The sequence below is a fragment of the Peromyscus californicus genome, unplaced genomic scaffold, assembly GCF_007827085.1.
Source record: "Peromyscus californicus insignis strain IS unplaced genomic scaffold, ASM782708v3 Scaffold_4__1_contigs__length_199733344, whole genome shotgun sequence".
In the NCBI taxonomy this organism is placed as follows: domain Eukaryota; kingdom Metazoa; phylum Chordata; class Mammalia; order Rodentia; family Cricetidae; genus Peromyscus; species Peromyscus californicus.
Genome location: NW_026294562.1, coordinates 145,641,586 through 145,662,086, shown reverse-complemented (window position 1 = coordinate 145,662,086; position 20,501 = coordinate 145,641,586). Strand labels below are relative to the sequence as shown.

Below are 20,501 nucleotides of genomic sequence, written 5' to 3'. Positions count from 1 at the left end.
GCACAGACCACACACACTGACCTGGTCCCAGGTGGCAGTGCAGGCCACCCACATCAACATGGCCCTTGAGGGGCAGCATGGGCCATGGGCACCACCATGGCTTCAGGCAGCAGCCCAGACCATGGGCATCTGCATGGCTTTTGGTGATAACACTGGTCACAGACATCAGCACAGACCCGGGCTGGAGCAGGACCTCTGCCCCAGACACAGAGCCCTTGGCAGCAGCACAGATCTGTTTATCACCATGGGCTGAGATGGCAGTGTAGGCCGCTCACATCTGCCTGGTCCTCACTGCTGTCACATCTTCAGTTCCACAGCTCTGCACAGTGCACACACTGCTCCGTGACTCTATCTCTCCCTTCTCACCATCACATACTTGTTCATCATAGTGGCACCCGCCTGCCCACCCTGCCTGCCCGCCCCACTGCCCTCCAGGCCTGCCCACTCTGCGAGGTGGAGTGTGGGTCTTGGTGTCTTCTGCCTGGCCTGAGCGTCTTCCACCTACACACACTGAGGCAGCGGGCCTCAGATTTTGTTTCTTGATCCATTCAGTCATCCTATAGCTTTTGATTGGAGAATTGGGACCGTTGGTATTTAAAATGTTGTTGAAATATGTGTCAATTCTGGCCATTGTGTTGTTGATTTTTTGTGGTAGTGTTTGTGTTCTCTGATAGTTTATGTTTTGGTAAAACATTTCTTTCTTTCTACAGTCTCTCTGCTATGCCCATTTCTCTCTTTAGCTCTTAACATTGCTTCCTGTATTTTCTTTTTTTTTTCCATCTAGGATTTTTCTTAATTGAAAACAGATTCTATTCTCATATATTATATCCTGAGTATATTACAGTTTTCCTTCTCTTTACCCATCCACGTTCTTCACCACCTCTCCTCCAGATCTATTCCCTTTCTGTCTCTTATTAGAAAAGAACAGGCCTCTTGGAGGAGGGGAGAAAGTGTGGGGGAGAGAAAGGGTGGGAGAGGGGGAGGAAGGATGAGAGGAGGAATCTGTGGTTGGTATGTAAAATGAATAAAAAAATTAAAATAAAAAAAGAACAGGCCTCTAAGAGATAACAACCAAATGTGACAAAATAAAATATAGTAAACTAAAACCAAAAAAAAATCACATTGAGGTTGGATCAGGCAACCCAGCAGAAGGAAAAGAACCCTAAGAGCAGGCACAAGAATCAGAGAACCACTTATTTACACACTCAGGAGTCCCACAAAAATACCAAGGTGAAAGCTATAATATACACATAGAGGACCTGAGGCAGACCTCTTTCAACCCTATGCTTGCTGCTCCAGTCTCTGTGAGTTCATACGAGTCTTCCTCAGCTGAATCAGAGGGCATTGTTCCCCTGATGTCCTCTGTTCCCTCTGATTCTTACACTCTTTTCACCTCTGGGTTCCCTCTGCTCTGAGGGTAGGGATTTGATGGAGACATCCCATTTAGAGCTGTGTGTTCCAAGGCCTTTCTCTTTTTTATGTAATAACTGGCTGTGGGTCTCTGCCTCTGTTCCTGTGTGCTGTAGGAGGAAGCTTCTCTGATGATGACTGAATAAGGCACTAATCTTGGGTCTCTGGGCTGTCCTAGCCTCTGGTTCTTGATCACTCTAGCAGTGTCAGGTATGGTTTCCGTCTCGTGCAATGGGCCTTAAGTCAAGTCAGACGTTGGTTGGCTACTCCCAAAAGTTCTGTGTCACCATTGCCTTAGTGTATCTTGCAGACAGGACAGATTGTAGGTCAAAGGTTGTGACTGGTTGGTGTTTGCATTTCTCTTTTCGTAGACTGTGGAATACCTTTCTACACCAAGGGAATAGAATGTAGGGGTGAAGGTTCCATGTAGGTACCAACTCAACTTCTCCATGTTCAATGAGTTGTGTGTGTGTGTTTTCCTCAGCAATAGGACACCACTGTAAGTCTGTGGAAAGCAACTCATTGTCTCAGCAACAGCCTTGGTTGTGTGGGGATTTTCATGAGACCCCCTTGGCCAACAACTCAAATGAACGCAACCTAGTCTAGGTATTAGAATCCTTGTTTAGTGACAAGAGATGGCCAGTTGGGACTTCATCTCCCCCATTATTAGGAGATCTCATTAGGATCACCTTCATATATTTAAAAAATTTCCAATGCACTAGGTTTCCATACCATTCCTTAAATGCCCCTCAATTACAGCTATTTCTCCCTGAATTCTCTGCCTCAACTCTATCTCTCCTTCCCTTACCTATCTTATCCTCTCATTCCTGTTCCCTCTGACCTGTCTTCAGTCCACCCATAGAATCTATTCTGTTTTCCACTTTCAGGGAGTCCATATGTCCTCCTCGTCCCTTCTTATAAACCTAACCTCTCTGGGTTGATGGATTGTAGGTTTCTTGTCATTTATTTAATGGCTAATGTCTGCATATAAGTGAGTGCATACCAGATTTATCTTTCTGGGTCTGGGTTACCTCACTCAGGATGATTTTTTCTAGTTTCATCCATTTGCCTGAAAATTTCATGATGTATGTTTTTAAATAGCTGAGTAATACTCCCTTGTGTAAATATAGCACATTTTCTTTATCTATTCTGTTGAGAGACATCTAGGTTGTTTCCAACTTCTGGCTATTTTGAATAGAGCAACAATGAACATGGTTGAGCAAGTGTCCTTGTAGTTGGATAAAACATCTTTTGGGTATATGCCCAAGAATGGTATTTTAGCTGGATCTTGAGATAGATTGATTCCCAACTTTCTGAGGGACCACCACATAGTGGTATTGATTTCCATAGTGGCTATGCAAGTTTGGACTCCCACCAGCAATGGAGGAGTGCTCCCCTTATTCCATATCTTTGCCAGTGTGAGCTGTCACTTGTGTTATTGATCTTAGCCATTCTGACAGGTATAAGATGGATCTCAAAGTAGTTTTGATTTTCAGTTCCCTGATAGCTAAGGGTGTTGAACATTTCATTAAGTATTTCTCAGCCATTTCAGATTCCCCTTTTGAGAATTCTCTGTTTAGATCTGCTTAGTGAGGGTTTCTGTTGCTGTGAAGAGATACCATGACCACAGCAACTCTTTTTTAATTAAGAAACTTTATTATTCATTTTACATACCAATCACAGATCCCCCCTCTTCCCTCCTTCCACCCCTCCAGTTTCCCCCCACCCACCCTCCCCCTATTCCCTCCTACAAGAAGGGAGTCATCAGAGCCTGGTACATTCAGTAGAGGCAGGTCGAAGCCCCTCTCCCTGCCTCAAGGCACAGCAACTCTTACAAAGGAAAACATTTGAGACTGGCTTACAGTTTAAGAGGTTTAGTTCATTATTGTCATGGTGAGAGGCAAGGCAGCATGCAAGCAGACATGGTGCTGGAGAGGAGCTGAGAGTTCTACATCTTGATCTGCAGACAGCAGAAGGAGACTGTGTGCTACACTGGGTATAGCTTGAGCATTTAAGACCTCAAAGCCCACCTCCACAGTGACAAACTTCCTCTAACAAGGCCACATGTACTAATAGTGCCACTCCCTATAGCCAAGCATTCAAACATAAGTTTATAGGGGCCATTACTATTCAAACCACCACATTCCACTCCCTGGCCCCATAGGCTGATAGTCATAACATAATGCAAAAAATGTATTCAGTCCAACTTCAAAAGTCCCCATAGTCTATAATAGTCTCAAACTTGTTTAAAAGTCCAAAGCTCAAAGTCTCTTCTGAGATTCATGTAATCTCTTAACTGTAATCCCCTGTAAAAATCAAAATAAAAATAGCAGATTGCATACTTCCAACATATAATGGCATAGGATATACATTACCATTCTGAAATGCAGAGAAGGGACATAGTAAGGAAATACTGGACCAAAGCAGGACCAAAACCAAGTTAAACAAACTCCAAACTCTACATCTCCATTTTGGATGTCAAAGCATCCTTCAGATCTCCAACTACTTTCAGCTTTGTTGACTATAACATACTTCTTTCTTTTGGGCTGGTTCCACTCCCTGTTAGCAGCTATCCTCAGCAGATATCCCAAGACTCTGGCATCTCTAAAATCTTGGGTTCTCCAAGGCAATTCAGGCTTCAACTTCACAGCTTCATACAATGGCCTCTCTAGACCTCTATGTCAATCTCCCTGACAGATGATTGGCCTCAGTGGCTTTCCTTAGATGCAGGGGCAAATTCCATAGCACTTTTCTTCTATCCTTAACTCTAAAGCCAGAACCACATGGCCAAAGCTGCCAAGTTCTGCTGCTTGCTGGGGCTGGAACATGCCCCCCCCCCATTCAATTACATTTTCACCAACCTTCTGTTTTACATCGTTTCCTTAACTGCCTAAGCTTGGCTATCTTGAAACTGGATTTGTAGAGCAGGCTGGTCTCCAACTCAAAGATCTGCCAGCCTCTGCCTTCTGAATGCTGGGATTAAAGGTGTACCCCACCACACCTAGCCCTAAGCTTTTCTTAAATTCCTTTTCACAAGTTGGAAGCTAAGCTAGGTAGGGCCTTTCCTTAGGGTCTCTACCCCCTTTATTCTTAATTTCTTAATCTGTTTATTTCCTTGAATACAGAATTTAGCTCCATTCTACTTCCTGGTGCCCCTTTTTTCAATCTGTATATTTTGTGTTTTTTCTTATTTTGCTTGCTCCATTTCATTATAAATCTTCATAAGAGTGAACACTAATAACCATCTAGAGAATCAATATTATGCTGTTTTGAGATTTTTGTCTGCCAAAGGAATTAATCCAAATCCCTTCAGCCTCAGGCATACTCTTTGGAAAAGGGCAAAAACCAGCAGCCACATTCTTCACCAAAATATCACAATAGCGATTTCTAGGCAACATACTAAAATTCTCCTCTGAAACCTCTTGAGCAAGGCCCACACAGTTCAAATAGCCTTTAGTGCCACTGTCTTCCACGCTCCTACTAATATGGCCCATTAGGCAGGGCTTAATGAATTCTACTGCTTTCCTAATCCAAACTCTCAAAGTCCATATTCCTCCAAACTAAAGCATGGTTAAGCAATACCCTAGTCCCTGGTATCAACTTCTGTCTTAGTTAGGGTTTCTACTGCTGTGACTAGACATCATGACCATGGCAACTCTTATAAAGAGAAACATTTAATTGGGGCTGGTTCACAGTTTCAGAGGTTAGTTCATTATCATCATAGCAGGACATGGTGGCATGCAGGCAGACATGGAGAAGGAGCTGAGAGTTCTACATCTTGATTCACAGGCAAGAAGGAGACTGTGTGCTATGCTGGGCATAGCCTGAGCATATAAGAGCTCAAAGCCCAACTCCATAGTGATACACATCCTCCAACAAGGCCACACCTCATAATAGTGCCACTCCCAATGGCCAAGCATTCAAACACATGTCTATCAAAGCCATTCCTATTCAAACCACTTTTTAAATTGGATTACTTGATTTTTGATATCTAGTTTTTTGAGTTCTTTATATATTTTGAATATTAGTCCTCTATTGGATCTGGAGGTGGTAAAAATCTTTTCTCATTCTGTAGGCTGCCACTCTCTGAAAGACAATTTTCTTTGATGTACAGAAGCTTTTCAGTTTTATGAGATCCCATTTATTAATTGTTGAACTTAGTGCCTAAGCTATCACTATTCTGTTCAGGAAGTCTTCTCCTGTGCCAATGCATTGTTCAAGGCTATTCCCCACTTTTTCTTCTATCAGGTTCAGTGTATCAGGTTTTATTTTGAGGTCTTTGATCCACTTGGACTTGAGTTTTGTGCAGGGTGATAATTATGGATCTATTGAATTTTCTACATACTAACATTCAGTTTGACCAGCACCATTTGTTGAAGATGCTTTTTCCCCCCATTGTGTATTGTTGGCTTCTTTATAAAAAAAATCAGGTGTCCTTAGATGTCTGGATTTATGCTTGGGTCTTCAATTAAATTCCACTGATCAATGTGTCTGTTTTGATTCCAATACCATGCAGTTTTTATTACTATGGCTATGTAAAACTTGAACTTGGGAATGGTGAGATCTTCAGGAGTTCTTTTGTTGTTTAGGATTGTTTTAGCTATCCTGGGTTTTTGTTTTTTTTCCACATTAAATTGAGACTTGTCCTTTCAAGGTCTGTGAAGAATTGTGTTGGAATTTTGATGGTGATTGCACTGAATACGTAGATTACTTTTGGTAAGATGGCCATTTTTCCTATGTTAATCTTACTGACCCATGAGTATGGGAGATCTTTCCATCTTCTGATACCTTTTCCAATTTATTTCTTCAGAGACTTGAAGTTCTTGTCATACAGATCTTTTACTTGCTTGGTTAGAGTTACCCCAAGATATTTTATATTATTTGTGGCTAATGTGAAGGGTATTGGTTCCATAATTTCTTTCTCAGTTCTTTTACTATTTGTATATAAGAGGGCTGCTGATGTTTATGAGTTAATCTTGTATCTAGTCACTTTGCTGAAGGTGTTTATCAGCTGTAGGAGTTCCTTGGTAGAATTTTTGGGGTCACTTATATATACTCTTATATCATCTGCAAATAGCAATACATTGACTTCTTCCTTTCCAATTTATGTATCCTTGATCTCCTTTTCTTGTCTTATTGCTATAGCTAGAACTTCCAGTACTATATTGAATAGATATTGAGATAGTGGACATCCTTGTCTTATTCCTGATTTTAGTGGAATTGCTCTGAGTTTCTCTCCATTTAATTTGATGTTGGCTGCCAGCTTGCTATATATTGCCCTTATTATACTTAGGTATATCCCTTGTATCTCTGATCTATCCAAGACTTTTATCAAGAAGGTGTGTTGGATTTTTGTCAAAGGCTTTTTTGGCATCTAATGAGATGATCATGTGGTTTTTTTTTCTTCCAGTTTGTTTATGTGGTTGATTCATTGACAAATTTTCATATGTTGAACCATCCCTGCATCTCTAGTATGAAGCTTGTTTGATCATGGTCAATGATCTTCTTGATGTGTTCTTGGCTTCTGTCTTCAAGTATATTGAGTATTTTGCATCTATGTTCACGAGGTAAATTGGCCTATAATTTTTCTTTGTTTAATATTTGTGCAATTTGGTTATCAGGGTGACTGTGGCCTCATAAAATGAATTTGGCAATGTTTCTTCTGTTTCTATTTTGTGGAATAGTTTGTGGAGTATTAGGATTAGTTCTTTAAAGGCCTGATAAAATTCTGCACTGAAGCTACCTGGCTCTGGTCTTTATTTTGGTAGGGAGACTTTTAATGACTGCTTCTATTTCCTTAGGGGTTATCAACCTATTTAAATTGTTTATCTGATCTTTATTTAACTTTGCTAAGTCATATCTATCAAGAAATTTGTCCATTTCTTTTAGATTTTCCAATTTTGTGGAGTACAGGTTTTGAAGTATGACCTAATGATTCTTTGGATTTCCTCATTGTCTGTTTTTATGTCCTATTTTTCATTTCCAATTTTGTTAATTTAGATATTCTCTCTACATTTTTTAGTCAGTTTGGATAAGGGTTTGTCTAGCCTGATTTTCTCAAAGAACCAACTCTTTGTTTCATCGATTCTTTGTATTATTCTCTTTGATTCTATTTTATTGATTTCAGCTCTCAGTTTGATTATTTCTTGACATCTATTCCTCTTGGGTATGTTTGCTTCTTTTTGTTCTAGAGCTTTCAGATGTGCTATTAAGTTGCTAGTATGAGATGTCTCCAGTTTTTTTAAATTTTATTTTATATAGGCACTAGTCCTATGAATGTGCCTCTTAGAACTACTTAAATGCATACCATAAGTTTTTATATGCTGTGTATTAATTTTCATTGAATTCTAGGAAGTCTTTAATTTCTTTATGTCATGACACATTTTTCATTGAGTAGAGTGTTGTTTAGTTTTCATGAGTTTGTAAACTTTCTCTTATTTCCATTGTTGTTGATATCTAGCTTTAATCTGTGGTGCTCTGATAGAATTTAAGGAGTTATTTCAATTTTTATTATATCTGTTGAGACTTACTTTTTGTCCAAGTATGTTGTCAGTTTTGGAGGAAATTCCATGAGGTACAGAAAAGAAGGTATACTCTTTTGTGTTTGGATGAAATGTTCTGTAAATATCTGTTAGGTCCATTTGGTTTATGATGTCTGTTAGCTCCAGCATTTCTCTATTAAGCTTTTTCTGGATGACCTGTCCATTGGTGAGATTTGGGTATTGAAGTCCCCCACTATCAATGTGTGAGGGTCCATATGTGATTTAGGCTATAGTAGTATTTCTTTTACAAACATGGGTGCCCTTGTGTTTGTGAGTATAGATGTTAAGAATTGAACTGTCATATTGGTGAATTGATGAGCCTGTCATGTCCTTCCCTATCTGTTTTGATTAGTTTTGGTTTGAAGTCATTTTGTTAGATATTGAAATTGTTACACCAGCTTTTTTTTTTGAGACAAGGTTTCTCAGTGTAGTTTTGGTGCCTGTCCTGGATCTTGATCTGTAGACCAGGCTGGCCTCGAACTCACAGAGATCCGCCTGGCTTTGCCTCCCGAGCACTGGGATTAAAGGCATGCACCGCCACCACCTGGCATCCAGCTTGCTTCTTAAGTCCATTTGTTTGGAATATTGTTTTCCAACCCTTTAACCTGAGGTAATGTTTATCCTTGATGTTGGGGTATGTGTCTTGGATGTAGCAGAAGGATGGATCCTGTTTTTGCATCCATTCTGTTAGTCTGTTCCTCTTTATTGGGTAATTAAGACCATTGATATTAAGATATATCATTGACCAATGATTTTTGATTCCTGTTTGTTGTTGTTTGTGTGAGAGTATATGTGTGTGTGTGTGTGTGTGTGTGTGTGTGTGTGTGTGTGTGTGTGTGTGTGTGTGTTTCCCTTCTTTTAATTTTTCTGGTCTTAAATTACTTATTCTCTGTCTTTTAATGTGTGCAGTTAGCCTCCTTAGTTTGGAGTTTTCCTTCTACCACCTTCTGTAGGACTGGATTTGTAGACAGATATTGTTTAAATTTGGCTTTATCATGAAATATCTCCATCCATGGGATTGAAAGTTTTGTTGCATATAGTAGCCTAGGATGGCATCTGTGGTCTCTTAGAGTCTGCAGTACATTTGTCCAGGCTGTTCTGACTTTTAGAATCTCCACTGAGAAATCAGGTATAATTCTAATAAGTCAGCCTTTATGTGCTACTTGGTTTTTTTCCCTTGCAGCTTTTAATATTCTTTCTTTATTCTGTACATTTAGTGTTTTGATTATTATGTGCTGAGGGAACTTTCTTTTCTGGCCCAATCTATTTGGTGTTTTGTATTCTTCTTGTACCTTTATAAGTATCCTCTTTAGGTTAGAAAATTTTCTTCTGTGATTTTGTTGAAAACATTCTTTGGACCTTTGATCTGGTATTCTTCTCCTTTCTTTATTCCTATTACTCTTTAGGTTTGTTCTTTTCATAGTGTCCCAGATTTCCTGGATGTTTTTTTGTCAGGAGTTTTTTAGATTTAACATTTTCCTTGACTAATGTATCTACTTCTTCTATTGTGTCTTCATTACCTGAGATTTTTTCTTCTATCTCTTGCCTTCTGTTGGTGAAGCTTGCCTCTGTAGTTCCTGTTCAAATTCCTAAAGTTTTCGTTTCCAGATTTCTCTCAGTTTGGGTTTTCTTTATTGATTCTATTTCCATTTTTAGGTCATGAAGAGTTTTATTCCTTTCCTTCCACTGTTTGTGTATTCCTGGACTTCTTTAAGGCATTTATTAATTTCCTCTTTAAGGACCTCTATTATCTTCATACGTGAAGTTTAACATCTTTTTCTTGTGCTATGTTGGAATACTCAGGTCCTCCTATGGTGGGAGGGCTGGGCTATAGTGGAGACACATTGCCTTGCCTGTTGTTAACTGTGTTTTTATGCCAGTGTCTAGGCATCTGGGCTTGGGATGATTACAGGTCTAGGTGCTGATTTCTGCATTTGTCTGTGTTGGATGGGTGTTTTGTTCCTGCTCTCTGTTTCCTCTTTGGATTTTTGGAACATTTCATTCCTGTGTGTTGCCTGGTAGGAAATTTTCTTTGGACCTGATAGTTATGGACACTGGGGTTTCAGGTAAAATATGTTTCTGGGTATTGGGAACTGACAGTTAGGCTTGGGAATTTATTAAGGGTCTGAAGGGATTCACAGGAGGGGAAGAACAGGGTGTTCAACCAGAATCTGCTCATTTCATTTTCTTGGAATGGGGGAAGGCAGTGAAGAGATGTCACACTGAAGTCTGCTATAGCACTGGGGATGATATTGAGGGGTTGGATCTAGATGAACAGAGGAGGGAGGAAGATCTAAAGACAGCCTACCTGCTTCCCTAGCAGGAGCAATCTGTGGGTTAGCAGAGAGTGCCTGCTGGAGCTGGGGGCTGGGATAAGGCAGCAAGTAGATAGAGGGAGGTTAGGAGGGTGTGCTGGCTAGTCTTATGTCAATTTGACACAAACTAGTGTTATCTCAAAGGAGGGAACCTCAATTGAGATGATGCTTCCATAAGATCTGACTGTAAGGCATTTTCTTAATTAGTGATTGATGAGGGAGGTCCCAGGCTTGGTGGGTGGTGCCATTTCTGGGCTAGTGGTTTTGGGTTCTATAAGAAAGCAGGCTGTGCAGGCCAGTGGAAGCAAACCAGTAAGCAGCACCCCTCCATGGCCTCTACATCAACTCCTGCCTCCAGGTCCCTGCCATGTTTGAGTTCCTGTCCTGATTTCCTTCGATAATGAACAGCAATATGGAAGTGTAAGGCAAATAAACCCTTTCCTCCTCAACTTCCTTTTTAGTCATGGTGTTTTCTTGTAGCAATAGAAACCCTAAGACAGAGGGGAAGGTCTGTGGGATCCACAGGAGATGAGAATGGGAATTGGGGGAGGGAGCAGGGAAGGCTGCCATAGATGTTCTTCTGTAGAGCTGAGGATGAGACTGGGGGATTGGATCTCAGGGCACAGAAGGAGAAGAGAAGATCTGCTGGCAGCCTATCACCCGATTTTCTGGCAGTCATGGCTTGTGGGTTAGCTGGGGGTGCCTGCTGGAATCTAGGGGCTGTGTCAAAGCAGTGATTGGGGGAAGGGAGGCTAGGAATGGACGGTCTGTGGGATCCACAGGAGATGTGGGCAGCAGAGGGGTAGGGGAGGAAGTCTATTTCAGAGCTAGTGATGAGACTGGGGGATTGGCGGGTAGCAGGCAGTGGTGAGGGTCTTTAGCTGGCTTGACTTGCCTGTTTCTCTGGCCTGTTCAGCTGGTGTGATCCTGGTGAGTGCCTACTGGTGTGGGAGGGTGCGATAGTGGGATGGGTTGGGGGAAGGAAAGCTGAGGGAGAAGAACTTCATGCTCATTGGGGTTGAGGTCACATAGGAAAGGGAGATGGCAGCATGTTTTCTGCTTCAGAGCTGGGGATGAGACTAGAGGAAACGTATCGGGAGGAGCAGGAGAGGTGTGGATCTGCCATTAGCCAACTTGTTGTCCTCTTCATAGGTTTTTTTTTAATTTATTTTTTGGTTTGTTGCATATGAATTGTGTTAGGCTCTTTACATAGTGGAAATTTTTTTCTTTCTCCTTCAACTATGGCAGATAGTTTTGCTGGGTGCATTATTATAGGCTGTCTTTCACAGTCATTTACAATTTATAATGCTTTGCTCCAGGCTCTCTGGGTTTCAGATTTTCTGTGGAGAAATCAATTTTAATTCTTTTATATGTTATTTGTGTTTTTTCTTTATGTGTGACTTGTGTTGTATTTCTTAAGCTTTCAATACACTTATGTTTATGTACTTAGTGTTTTAACTATGATATGCCATGGGGATTTTCTTTTCTGGTCTTGTCTATTTGATGTTCTGCATGCTTCTTGCATCTGTATGTGTATGGCTTTCCTTAATTTGGGAAAGTTGTCATATCCCTTGCTCATTTGTTCCAGATTCAAACGAAAGCCTTAGTACAGAATCTAGAACAGATAAGCAATGAGTATGAAAAAATTATAAAACTATAGGAAAGGAGCATAAAGTAAATGTGGAGCACATTGAACAAATCCTTTGAATAAGAGGCATAAACAAGGGAGAAGCCCAGATTAGACCAGATCTTCAACAAGATCACAGAAAAAAACTTGCCCAAACTGAGGAAAGCCATACACATACAGATGCAAGATGCACACAGAACATCAAGTAGACAAGACCAGAAAAGAAAATCCCTAAGGCATATCATAGTTAAAACACTGAGTATACACAACAACAGAAGTGTATTGAAAGCTTAGGAAATAAAACACAAATCACACATAAAGAAGCCAATGTGTGAAGCTAAAATGAATTAGTACGTTCTTCAGTTCCATCTTCGTTTTGGCTTGAGTCCTCTTCAATGCATTCATCTCCATATTGAATTCCATTTCCAACTCCTATATTGTCTTTGTTATTTCCATCAACCTTATAGTTGTGTTTTCTTGGCTGTCTGCAGGTGTTTATTTTCCTTATGTTCTTTCTCTTTAATTTCACTGAGCTGTCTCTTTGTGACTTCTTTAAAGTCTTTGAATTCTTTAATGAAGTTATGATTATTCTTTTAAATTCTATGTCCTTGAGATCATCTAGTCCATTGGCATGCATTTCTACAGGACCAGTGAGGTTTGGAGAGAAGATACAAGCTTTGAGATTTCAGAAGACTCATGTAATTTTGAGTTCACTCTCTCTGCTTCTTGAATTTGTTTTGAGATGTGAGCTCTTAGCTGTTCCTGCTGCCATGTCTACCACTTGCTGCCACTATTCTCCACCATGATGGACTTTTAACCCTCTGAAACTACAAGCCCGAATAAATTCTTTCTTTCCTAAGTGTCTTGGTCATAGTGTTTTATCCCAGTAATAGAAAAGGAACTGAGACATAGGACTCCATGTCATGCTCAGAACCCACCTCATCCTACTAGGTGGAGAAATATAGCCTATGTACTGGAGCCACAGGAAGCTTCCATGTTGCCTTCTGGGGACACGGTGATCAATTTCAACAAGCATTTCCTGCTCATGAGTTAAAGACACAAGACCAAATCTTGGCATGGAGAATTAAAGAATTAAAAGTTTTCACATTCAGTCGAATCAGTACTTAAAAAGGTGAAGACGTGTGGACTTGGGGGCTCACCAAGTTTTCCTGAGCTCATCTCGTGCTGTTCACAAATAGGGAAACGGAAGGTGGAGGAAGGTGATGGGCTCTCAAGGTGCCTATTTTGCGAGGAGCATATTGGAATGAATGCAGCCTAAGCCAAGTGATAGCTCTGCACATTTTGCTTTAACACTTTTTGAATCGTTCTCAGAGTTATTTCTCTTTCTGCTGTGATTTCCTTTAGAGCTGTGCTGGATGTGTGGCCAGTCTCCTCAGTGCTCGTTGGTGATATTTGAATGTACACCAAAGTGACCTTCTTCACTATGTAGCTTGTTTCCCATGGTTAGTGTAGAAGAAAATAAACCAGAAATAGTGAGCTGACTGTATAGATCAAAAGGAAATTTGGGAGCTAAGGAGATTACTCACTCAGTCTATAAAAGTATATGCCATACAAAGATGAAGAATTGGATTCCTAAGACTAATGTAAAATGCCCGATGTGGTAGGGTGTGCCTGTAATCCCATCACTCAGAAAGGTAGAGACTGGAGGACCCCTGGGACTCCTTGGCCAGACATCTTATCCTAATCCACAAGTGCCAGGTCCCACTGAAAGATCCTACTTTAATAAACAAGGTGGCTCCTGAGGAATGGTACCTCAACTTGACCACTGGCTTCTACATATGTGTGCATATATGTTCATGTGTGCCTATGAATACACACACACACACACACACACACACACACACACACACACACAGACATGCACAGTCTTAGTCAATGTTTCATTGCTGTGAAGAGACACCATGATCACAGCAACTCTTATAAAGGAAAACATTTAATTGGGGCTGGTTTACAGTTCAGAGATTTAGTCCTTTATAGTCATGGTGGGAAGCATGGCAGTATGCAGGAAGACATGATGCTGGAAAGGTAGCTGAGAGTTCTACATCTAGATCAGCAGGCAGCAGGATGACAGAGTGAGCTACTGGGCCTGGCTTGAAGTTTTGAAATGTCAAAGCCCACAACACCAATGACACACTTCCTCCAACAAGGCCACACCTACTCCAACAAGGCCATAAGTCCTAATCCTTTCAAATAATGCCACTCACTATGAACCTATGGAGACCATATTCATTCAAACCACACACACACACACACACACACATGCACGCATGTATACACACACACACACACACACACACACGCACACACACACACACACACACACACGCACACACGCATGCACACGCACCGTAAGGCACAGCAAGTGGAGAAAGAGAGGATCTGGAAAAGAAAAGGTGATAACAGCTGCTTCTCCTTAGATAAAATCACCCCTAAAGCAAGTGACATTTCTGTTTCACCTTTTTCTCAAATTGGTTTTAAAGATGCAATGTTCTCTTTTTGGAAACAAAGAAATTCAGAAACATGGAAAGTACGTTTGGCCCTCTGCAGATTTCACATCTACCAAACAGCTAATTATGATACAAAATACTTGAGGCTTTTGTTCTGGTCACTCCAATCACTATGGTGATGAGAGTCACAGTGCTGAGCTCTTGATCTACTTGGCTGAGGCTGTAAGGTCATCCTGTGAGGGACGTAGCCACGAGGATCTGCCCTGGCAACTCTGTCCTCAGAGGACATAGGGGTTTCTTTGCTGCCTTGGCCACAGTGGCCAAGGACTCTGACTTCTGAGGGGTGGGCCTTTCCCTTCCCAAGAGTGACATCGGTAGAGGAAGGACTTCCTGACCCTGGAGGAAGAGGCTGAGGCAATGTGTCTGTTGGATAGTGAGTGAACCCTGGAAACCCTCTCAGTCTCCACAGAGGAAACAGGACTACAGCCCCGAAGTCAGCCTTTAGAAGCGGAAGCTGAAGATGGTGGGCTTCCAGGGTCTCCCCATCTTCAGCCAAGAGGTGGTCTTGAGAACATTCCTCTACTTAGGGCTGGAGGACTTCCAGCCAACAGAACAGTGTAGTCTGTACTCACAGCCCAGAGCAGGCTTGGCCATTGACCCATACCAGACCATGCCTGGATGTGGGGTGAGCTTGGTAAGCCTCAGATCACAGTGTGCACATCCTGTGAGGCTCATGGCAGCCTGCTGGCCTGTTTGCCTCCTTCCATTCAATTGATGCCTTTGTGGACAACATTGTGACTCCCTAGCATGTCCATGCCCTGCCAGGAGGTAGAAATCACCTCTCTATATACCACTTCCTGCCGGTGCTTACAGGGACTATGAGACACCAGTGGAATACACTATCTACAGCAGACACACAAAGGCTCATTATATCTGTACCATCTCAGGGAGATGTAGCCTGAGTTCCTTGCCGGAAGAAGCCCAGAAACTGGGTGCTAGCTGCTACAGGTGGCATTTACCCTCCCAGGAAGAGCAGTATGAGCCCCCTCCCCAGGGGCAAGAGATGGCAATGGCCTGGCTAGAAACAGCTTCAAACACTGAGCATTTGCTGAGGTCAGAGCCAACACTGGGGTCTTTGCATAACTTATTAGATTTATTGTTGTTGTTTGAGACAGGGTCTCATGTAGCACAGGCTGTCCTCATAATGACTATGTAGCAGAGGTTGACCTTGAACTCTTGATCTTTCTGCCTTCACTTCCCAAGTACAGGAAATACAGGCGTGCACCACCATGCTTGGCTTCATCAAGATACTTATTATTATTATTACTTTCTTTTTGAGACAGGATTTCTAGCCTGAGATGGCTTTATAACTCTCTGTATAGTTAAGAATGGCCTTGAACTCCTGATCATCCTGAACTCTTGGGTGCTGGGATTATAGGCATGCATTATGATGCCTGGCTTATTAAGTGCTTGGGATAGAACCCAGGGCTTCCTGCTTGCTAAGGAAGTGCCCTACTAACTGAGCCACATCCAGCTCTGTTGTATTTTTTGAGACAGGGCCTGCTGTGGCCTGGGCTGGTCTGGAACTCACTGTGTAGCCTTACTTTGAACAGATGAGAGAACGTTTCCCCAGCCTCCCAAAGCCTCCCAAGTGCTGGAACGACAGTTGTGGTGGTTTGAACGAGAATGTCCCATATAGGCCCATGTTTGAACACTTGGTTTCCAGTTGGTGGTGCTCTTTGGGGAGGTTGTGGAAGCTTTGGGAAGTGGATCCTTGCTTGAGGAAATACATCACTTGGGAGGCCTATAAGTACCTATAGTCTCCGCCTTGTGCTTGTAGTTCAAGATGTGAGTGAGCTCTCAGCATCCTGTTCCTGCTACAATGCCGGCTGCTTCTCCATCATGACAGACTCTTATCTATCCAGAACCATAAGCCAAAATAAATTCTTTCTTCCATAAGCTGCCTTGGTCACTGTGCTTTATCACAACAACAGAAAAGTAAACTAACAAAACAGCCCACTCACCAGGGTTTATGAAGGGCTCTTACCACACCCCTGGAGTCATCATTGCCTCATGAGCCTGCATGGTGGTCTGTAGTTAGGTTATTTTATTTGCAGGGTTTGACCTTTAAAAACTTGGGTACCTGGGGTTGTCAAGATGACTTAGCAGATAAAGGTGCTTGGCATTGAGGCTGAGGCAGTCACATGCATGGAAAGAGAGCAGATTCCTGCAAGTTGTTCTCTGACCTTACACACATGTTGTGGTGCATGCAGTGTACTCCCAAGTGCATTTAAATATTTCAAAAAACTGAAAAAATATGATTATGCTGAATATGGATAGCTGTTTTTCTGGTCATTATTCTGCAAGCAAGCAGGATGACAGCTTTTACCTAGCATTTTGTTGAAATAGGTGCTATAACTAATACAGAGATTACCAAAACTATGTAGGAGGCCATCAAAGCAACACCACAGACACCATACCATTGCCCTCGTCATTCTCACACACTGGCATGTATTCTTTATGCCGTTTTTTTACAATTGTTCTTACAACTTCTCCCAACTTTCAGATCATGATTTTTGTTCTTTTTCTTTGGAAATACAGAGTGAATAGCTTTCCTAATTTCCCTGGTCATTGTCATGGGTATCCAAGCCCTCACACGACTGTGTCAGGATCCACAAATACATCTAGGTTTCCACAGCTGTCAATGCCACCTTGCTAATCTCATGAAGCAGCAGTGAGCTTTCTGCAAAGCAGAAATAATGAGAGTCCCTTTTCTTTTACAGACAAATTTCACAGGAAGATAAAAATTGGGAGACCAATATCCAAGAGCTACAGAGAAAGGTATTTTGTCTTCTTTCCTCAAGGGCTTCTGAATCATGGCTTGTAGAAAGGGTGATTTTTTTCCCTCTTAGATTTTATTATCATTTTGAGTTGACACAGCTAATTATAGAACACTGTGTGGCATGGTGCCCTTTCTGGATGCAGGTGCACACTGGACTTTGCTCACACCAGCATCCTTTGTCATTTCTCTGTGTTGGTCCCTTCAAAACTCTCTTTTCTTTCTGCTACCTCAGGTTCAGTTAGTGATTGAAAAACATTGTTCTTTTTACTCATATAGCTTTACATGAGATATAATTGACTTCTATGTTAATGAGGGAAAACAATTCTCTAAAATGGCACAATTATTTTGTCAGGAAATGAAAGCCTTATCATTTTTTTTATATGCCCTGAAGAGTCATTCCAAGTGTGCCCTGAAAGAACTGGTGGCCACACTTTGAGCCAACCTCTGCTCATCAGCTCTCCTGACACAGAGAGTTTACAGGGCATGTGTTTTTGTAGTGTAATGTAGGAGATGGAGTGTTCAGGACAGGTATGAGCTGTGTGTATCCTGCCATTATGGGTTCGACTTCTGGGCAGAGCTTTGCCTCTCCTTTCTGCTCATTTTCCTGCTGTGATGAACTGTCCATGGAGCACAGCACTTCCAAGGGACTCATAAGAAACAGTATCCTCATTGCCTTGTGACTCTGAAAGTCATAAACATTCTGCAGGGGCACAGCCCTCTCTGTGCTCTTGAGTGACTGGGCAGGTATACTTGTAGGTTGCCTCCCAATAAGAGGCAAGAACTGCATTTCAAGGTCGCTGGATTCCTTTTGCTGGAATAATGGTATTTAAAGAATGCCTTAAGCATGATAAAGACATGTAGAGCTGGTACTGTCATGTATATCATGCTTGATAACCACATCTTGTAATGACTCTTAGATGTAGCATCACATGGGCACTGCTTACAGGAAGGACAGTGGAACTCTGGGAAAGGCAGGGCACACAGGCACCTTGGGAAATGCATGTGTCTCAAAGCCCATGTGTCTGAATCTTATTTGCTGTTTCCACAAAGTTTTTGCTAATATCTTACTATGTTACAGTGTATATTCTCCCAGAATAGTGAAAGTTTAGTTTTCACAAAGATTTTGATGCTCTTTTTTTTTTAAGGAAATACTTATAGTGATTCAAATGATGTAGGACTGTGGATACACTTCAAGAATCCAAAGACTGTACTGAGCAAATGAGTTGTGTTTCTCTTTCTCATAGCACAGGATATCAGACAGGAGTCTGCTTGTCAAGTGCCTGACAGTGCTGGGATTTGTTCTCTCCATGTTCTTTCTCAATTCCGTTGTCCCTGGCATTCATCTTGACCTTGGTGAGTTGAATATTCTGTTGACTTTTGTTGCTAGCTTTTGTGTCTGATGCTACAGTGTGGATGGGAAGGCTTCCAAGCCTGTTCCCAGATGATGACTGTACCTCAGGCTGCTGTGCTGAGATGGATGTGGGCAGCCCTCAGTGGAAGGAAGGTTTTCTGTGTGACTTTCCTCTTTGTTGGGAAAAAGGGACAGTATAACTGAGTGATAGTCCATCTGCAGCCCCTTCAGGGGTCAATGTTAGAAGGGATGTAGAATTGGTACTGCCAGGTCTATCATGCTTGACAGTCATGTTTTGAAATGGCTCTTAGAAGATCCTGAAAGTCATATCAGCAAAAGTATTGTTGCCTTCCACTCAGCATGACATCAAAAGCAAACTTATAGGTGGAGTTTTTCTGTGTCTTGGCAGCCAATTCCAAAATAACCACCCAGAGGCTTAATATGGTTAATGCTTCGTCAATAGATCAGGATTATTACTAGCTAGCTCTTACATTTTAAGTTAACCCATATCCCTTATTTATACTCTGCCATATGGCGGTACTTTTATCAGCATGGCATGTTCATCTCCTGCTCCCTCAGCATCTGCTGGTGACTTCTGACTCCACCCTTCTTCCTTCCATCATTTTCAGTTTGGCTCTCCTGCCTAACTCTGTCCTGTTCAGCTGTTGACCCGTCAGCTTATTTATTAAACCAAACAACATAATACATATTCACATGTGGTGATATTTTATTTGTGCTGAAATGTGATATTTTATTTGTATGTTAATAAAGTTTGCCTGGAGATCAGAGGTCATAGCCAACCATAAACAGAAGTTGGGTGGTGGTAACACATGCCTTTTTTAAAAAAAAATTTATTTTATTTTATAATTTAATTTAATTTTACATATCAGCCATGGATTCCCTTGTTCTCCCACCTCCTGCATTCCCCCCCCCTTTCTCCCAGCCCACCCTCCATTCCCATCTCCCCCAGGGCAAAGACTCCCCTGGGGATTGAGTTCAACCTGGTAGATTCAGTCCAGGCAGGTCCAGTCCCCTCCTCCCAGGCTGAGCCAAGTGTCCTGTTTAAGCCCCAGGTTCCAAACAACCAACTCATGCACTGAGTACAGGACCTGGTCCCACTGCCTGGATGCCTCCCAAACAGATCAAGCTAATCAGCTGTCTCACTTATCCAGAGGGCCTGATCCAGTTGGAGGCTCCTTAGCTATTGGTTCATAGTTCATGTGTTTCCATTCGTTTGGCTATTTGTCCCTGTGCTTTTTCCAATCTTGATCTCAACAATTCTCACTCATACAAACCTTCCTCTTTCTTGCCAATTGGACTCCTGGAGCTCCAGTTGGGGCCTGGTGTGGATCTCTGCATCCAGTTCCCTCAGTCATTGGATGAGGTTTCTAGCATGACAATGAGGGTGTTTGGCCATCCTATCACCAGAGTAGGTCAGTTTGGGCTGTCTCTCGACCATTGCCAGTAGTCTATTGTGGAAGTATTTTTGTGGATTTCTGGGGACCTCTCTAGCACTTTGCTTCTTCCTATTCCCACGGAGTCTTCATTTATCATGGTCTCTTATTCCTTGTTCTCCCTCTCTGTTCTTGATCCAGCTGGGATCTTCCGCTCCCCTAAGCTCTCTTTCCCTTGACCCTTGCCCTTCATTACCCCCACTCACGTCCAGGTTGTTCATGTAGATCTCATCCATTTCTCTCTCATTGTGTGATCCCTGTGTCTTTCTTGGGGTCCTGTTTTCTAGGTAGCCTCCCTGGAGTTGTGAGTAGCAGTCTAGTCATCTTGGTTTTGCATCTAGTATCCTCCTATGAGTGAGTACATAGTATGTTTTTCTTTCTGAGTCTGGGTTACTTCACTCAGGATGATTTTTTCTAGATCCATCCATTTGCCTGCAAACCTCATGATGTCATTGTTTTTCTCTGCTGATTAGTATTCCATTGTGTATATGT

At 41.9% G+C, this 20,501-nt stretch overlaps 1 protein-coding gene across 1 annotated transcript in view; it reads left to right on the top strand.

Annotated features, from left to right (window-relative positions):
* Oca2 (OCA2 melanosomal transmembrane protein) overlaps positions 1–20,501 on the top strand; it is a 284,223-nt gene that overhangs the window by 101,339 nt on the left and 162,383 nt on the right. Inside the window, exons 16-17 of the mRNA XM_052763431.1 lie at positions 17,146–17,203; positions 18,449–18,557. Coding sequence (XP_052619391.1) covers positions 17,146–17,203; positions 18,449–18,557 — 167 coding nt within the window. The remainder of the gene's footprint in view (positions 1–17,145; positions 17,204–18,448; positions 18,558–20,501) is intronic.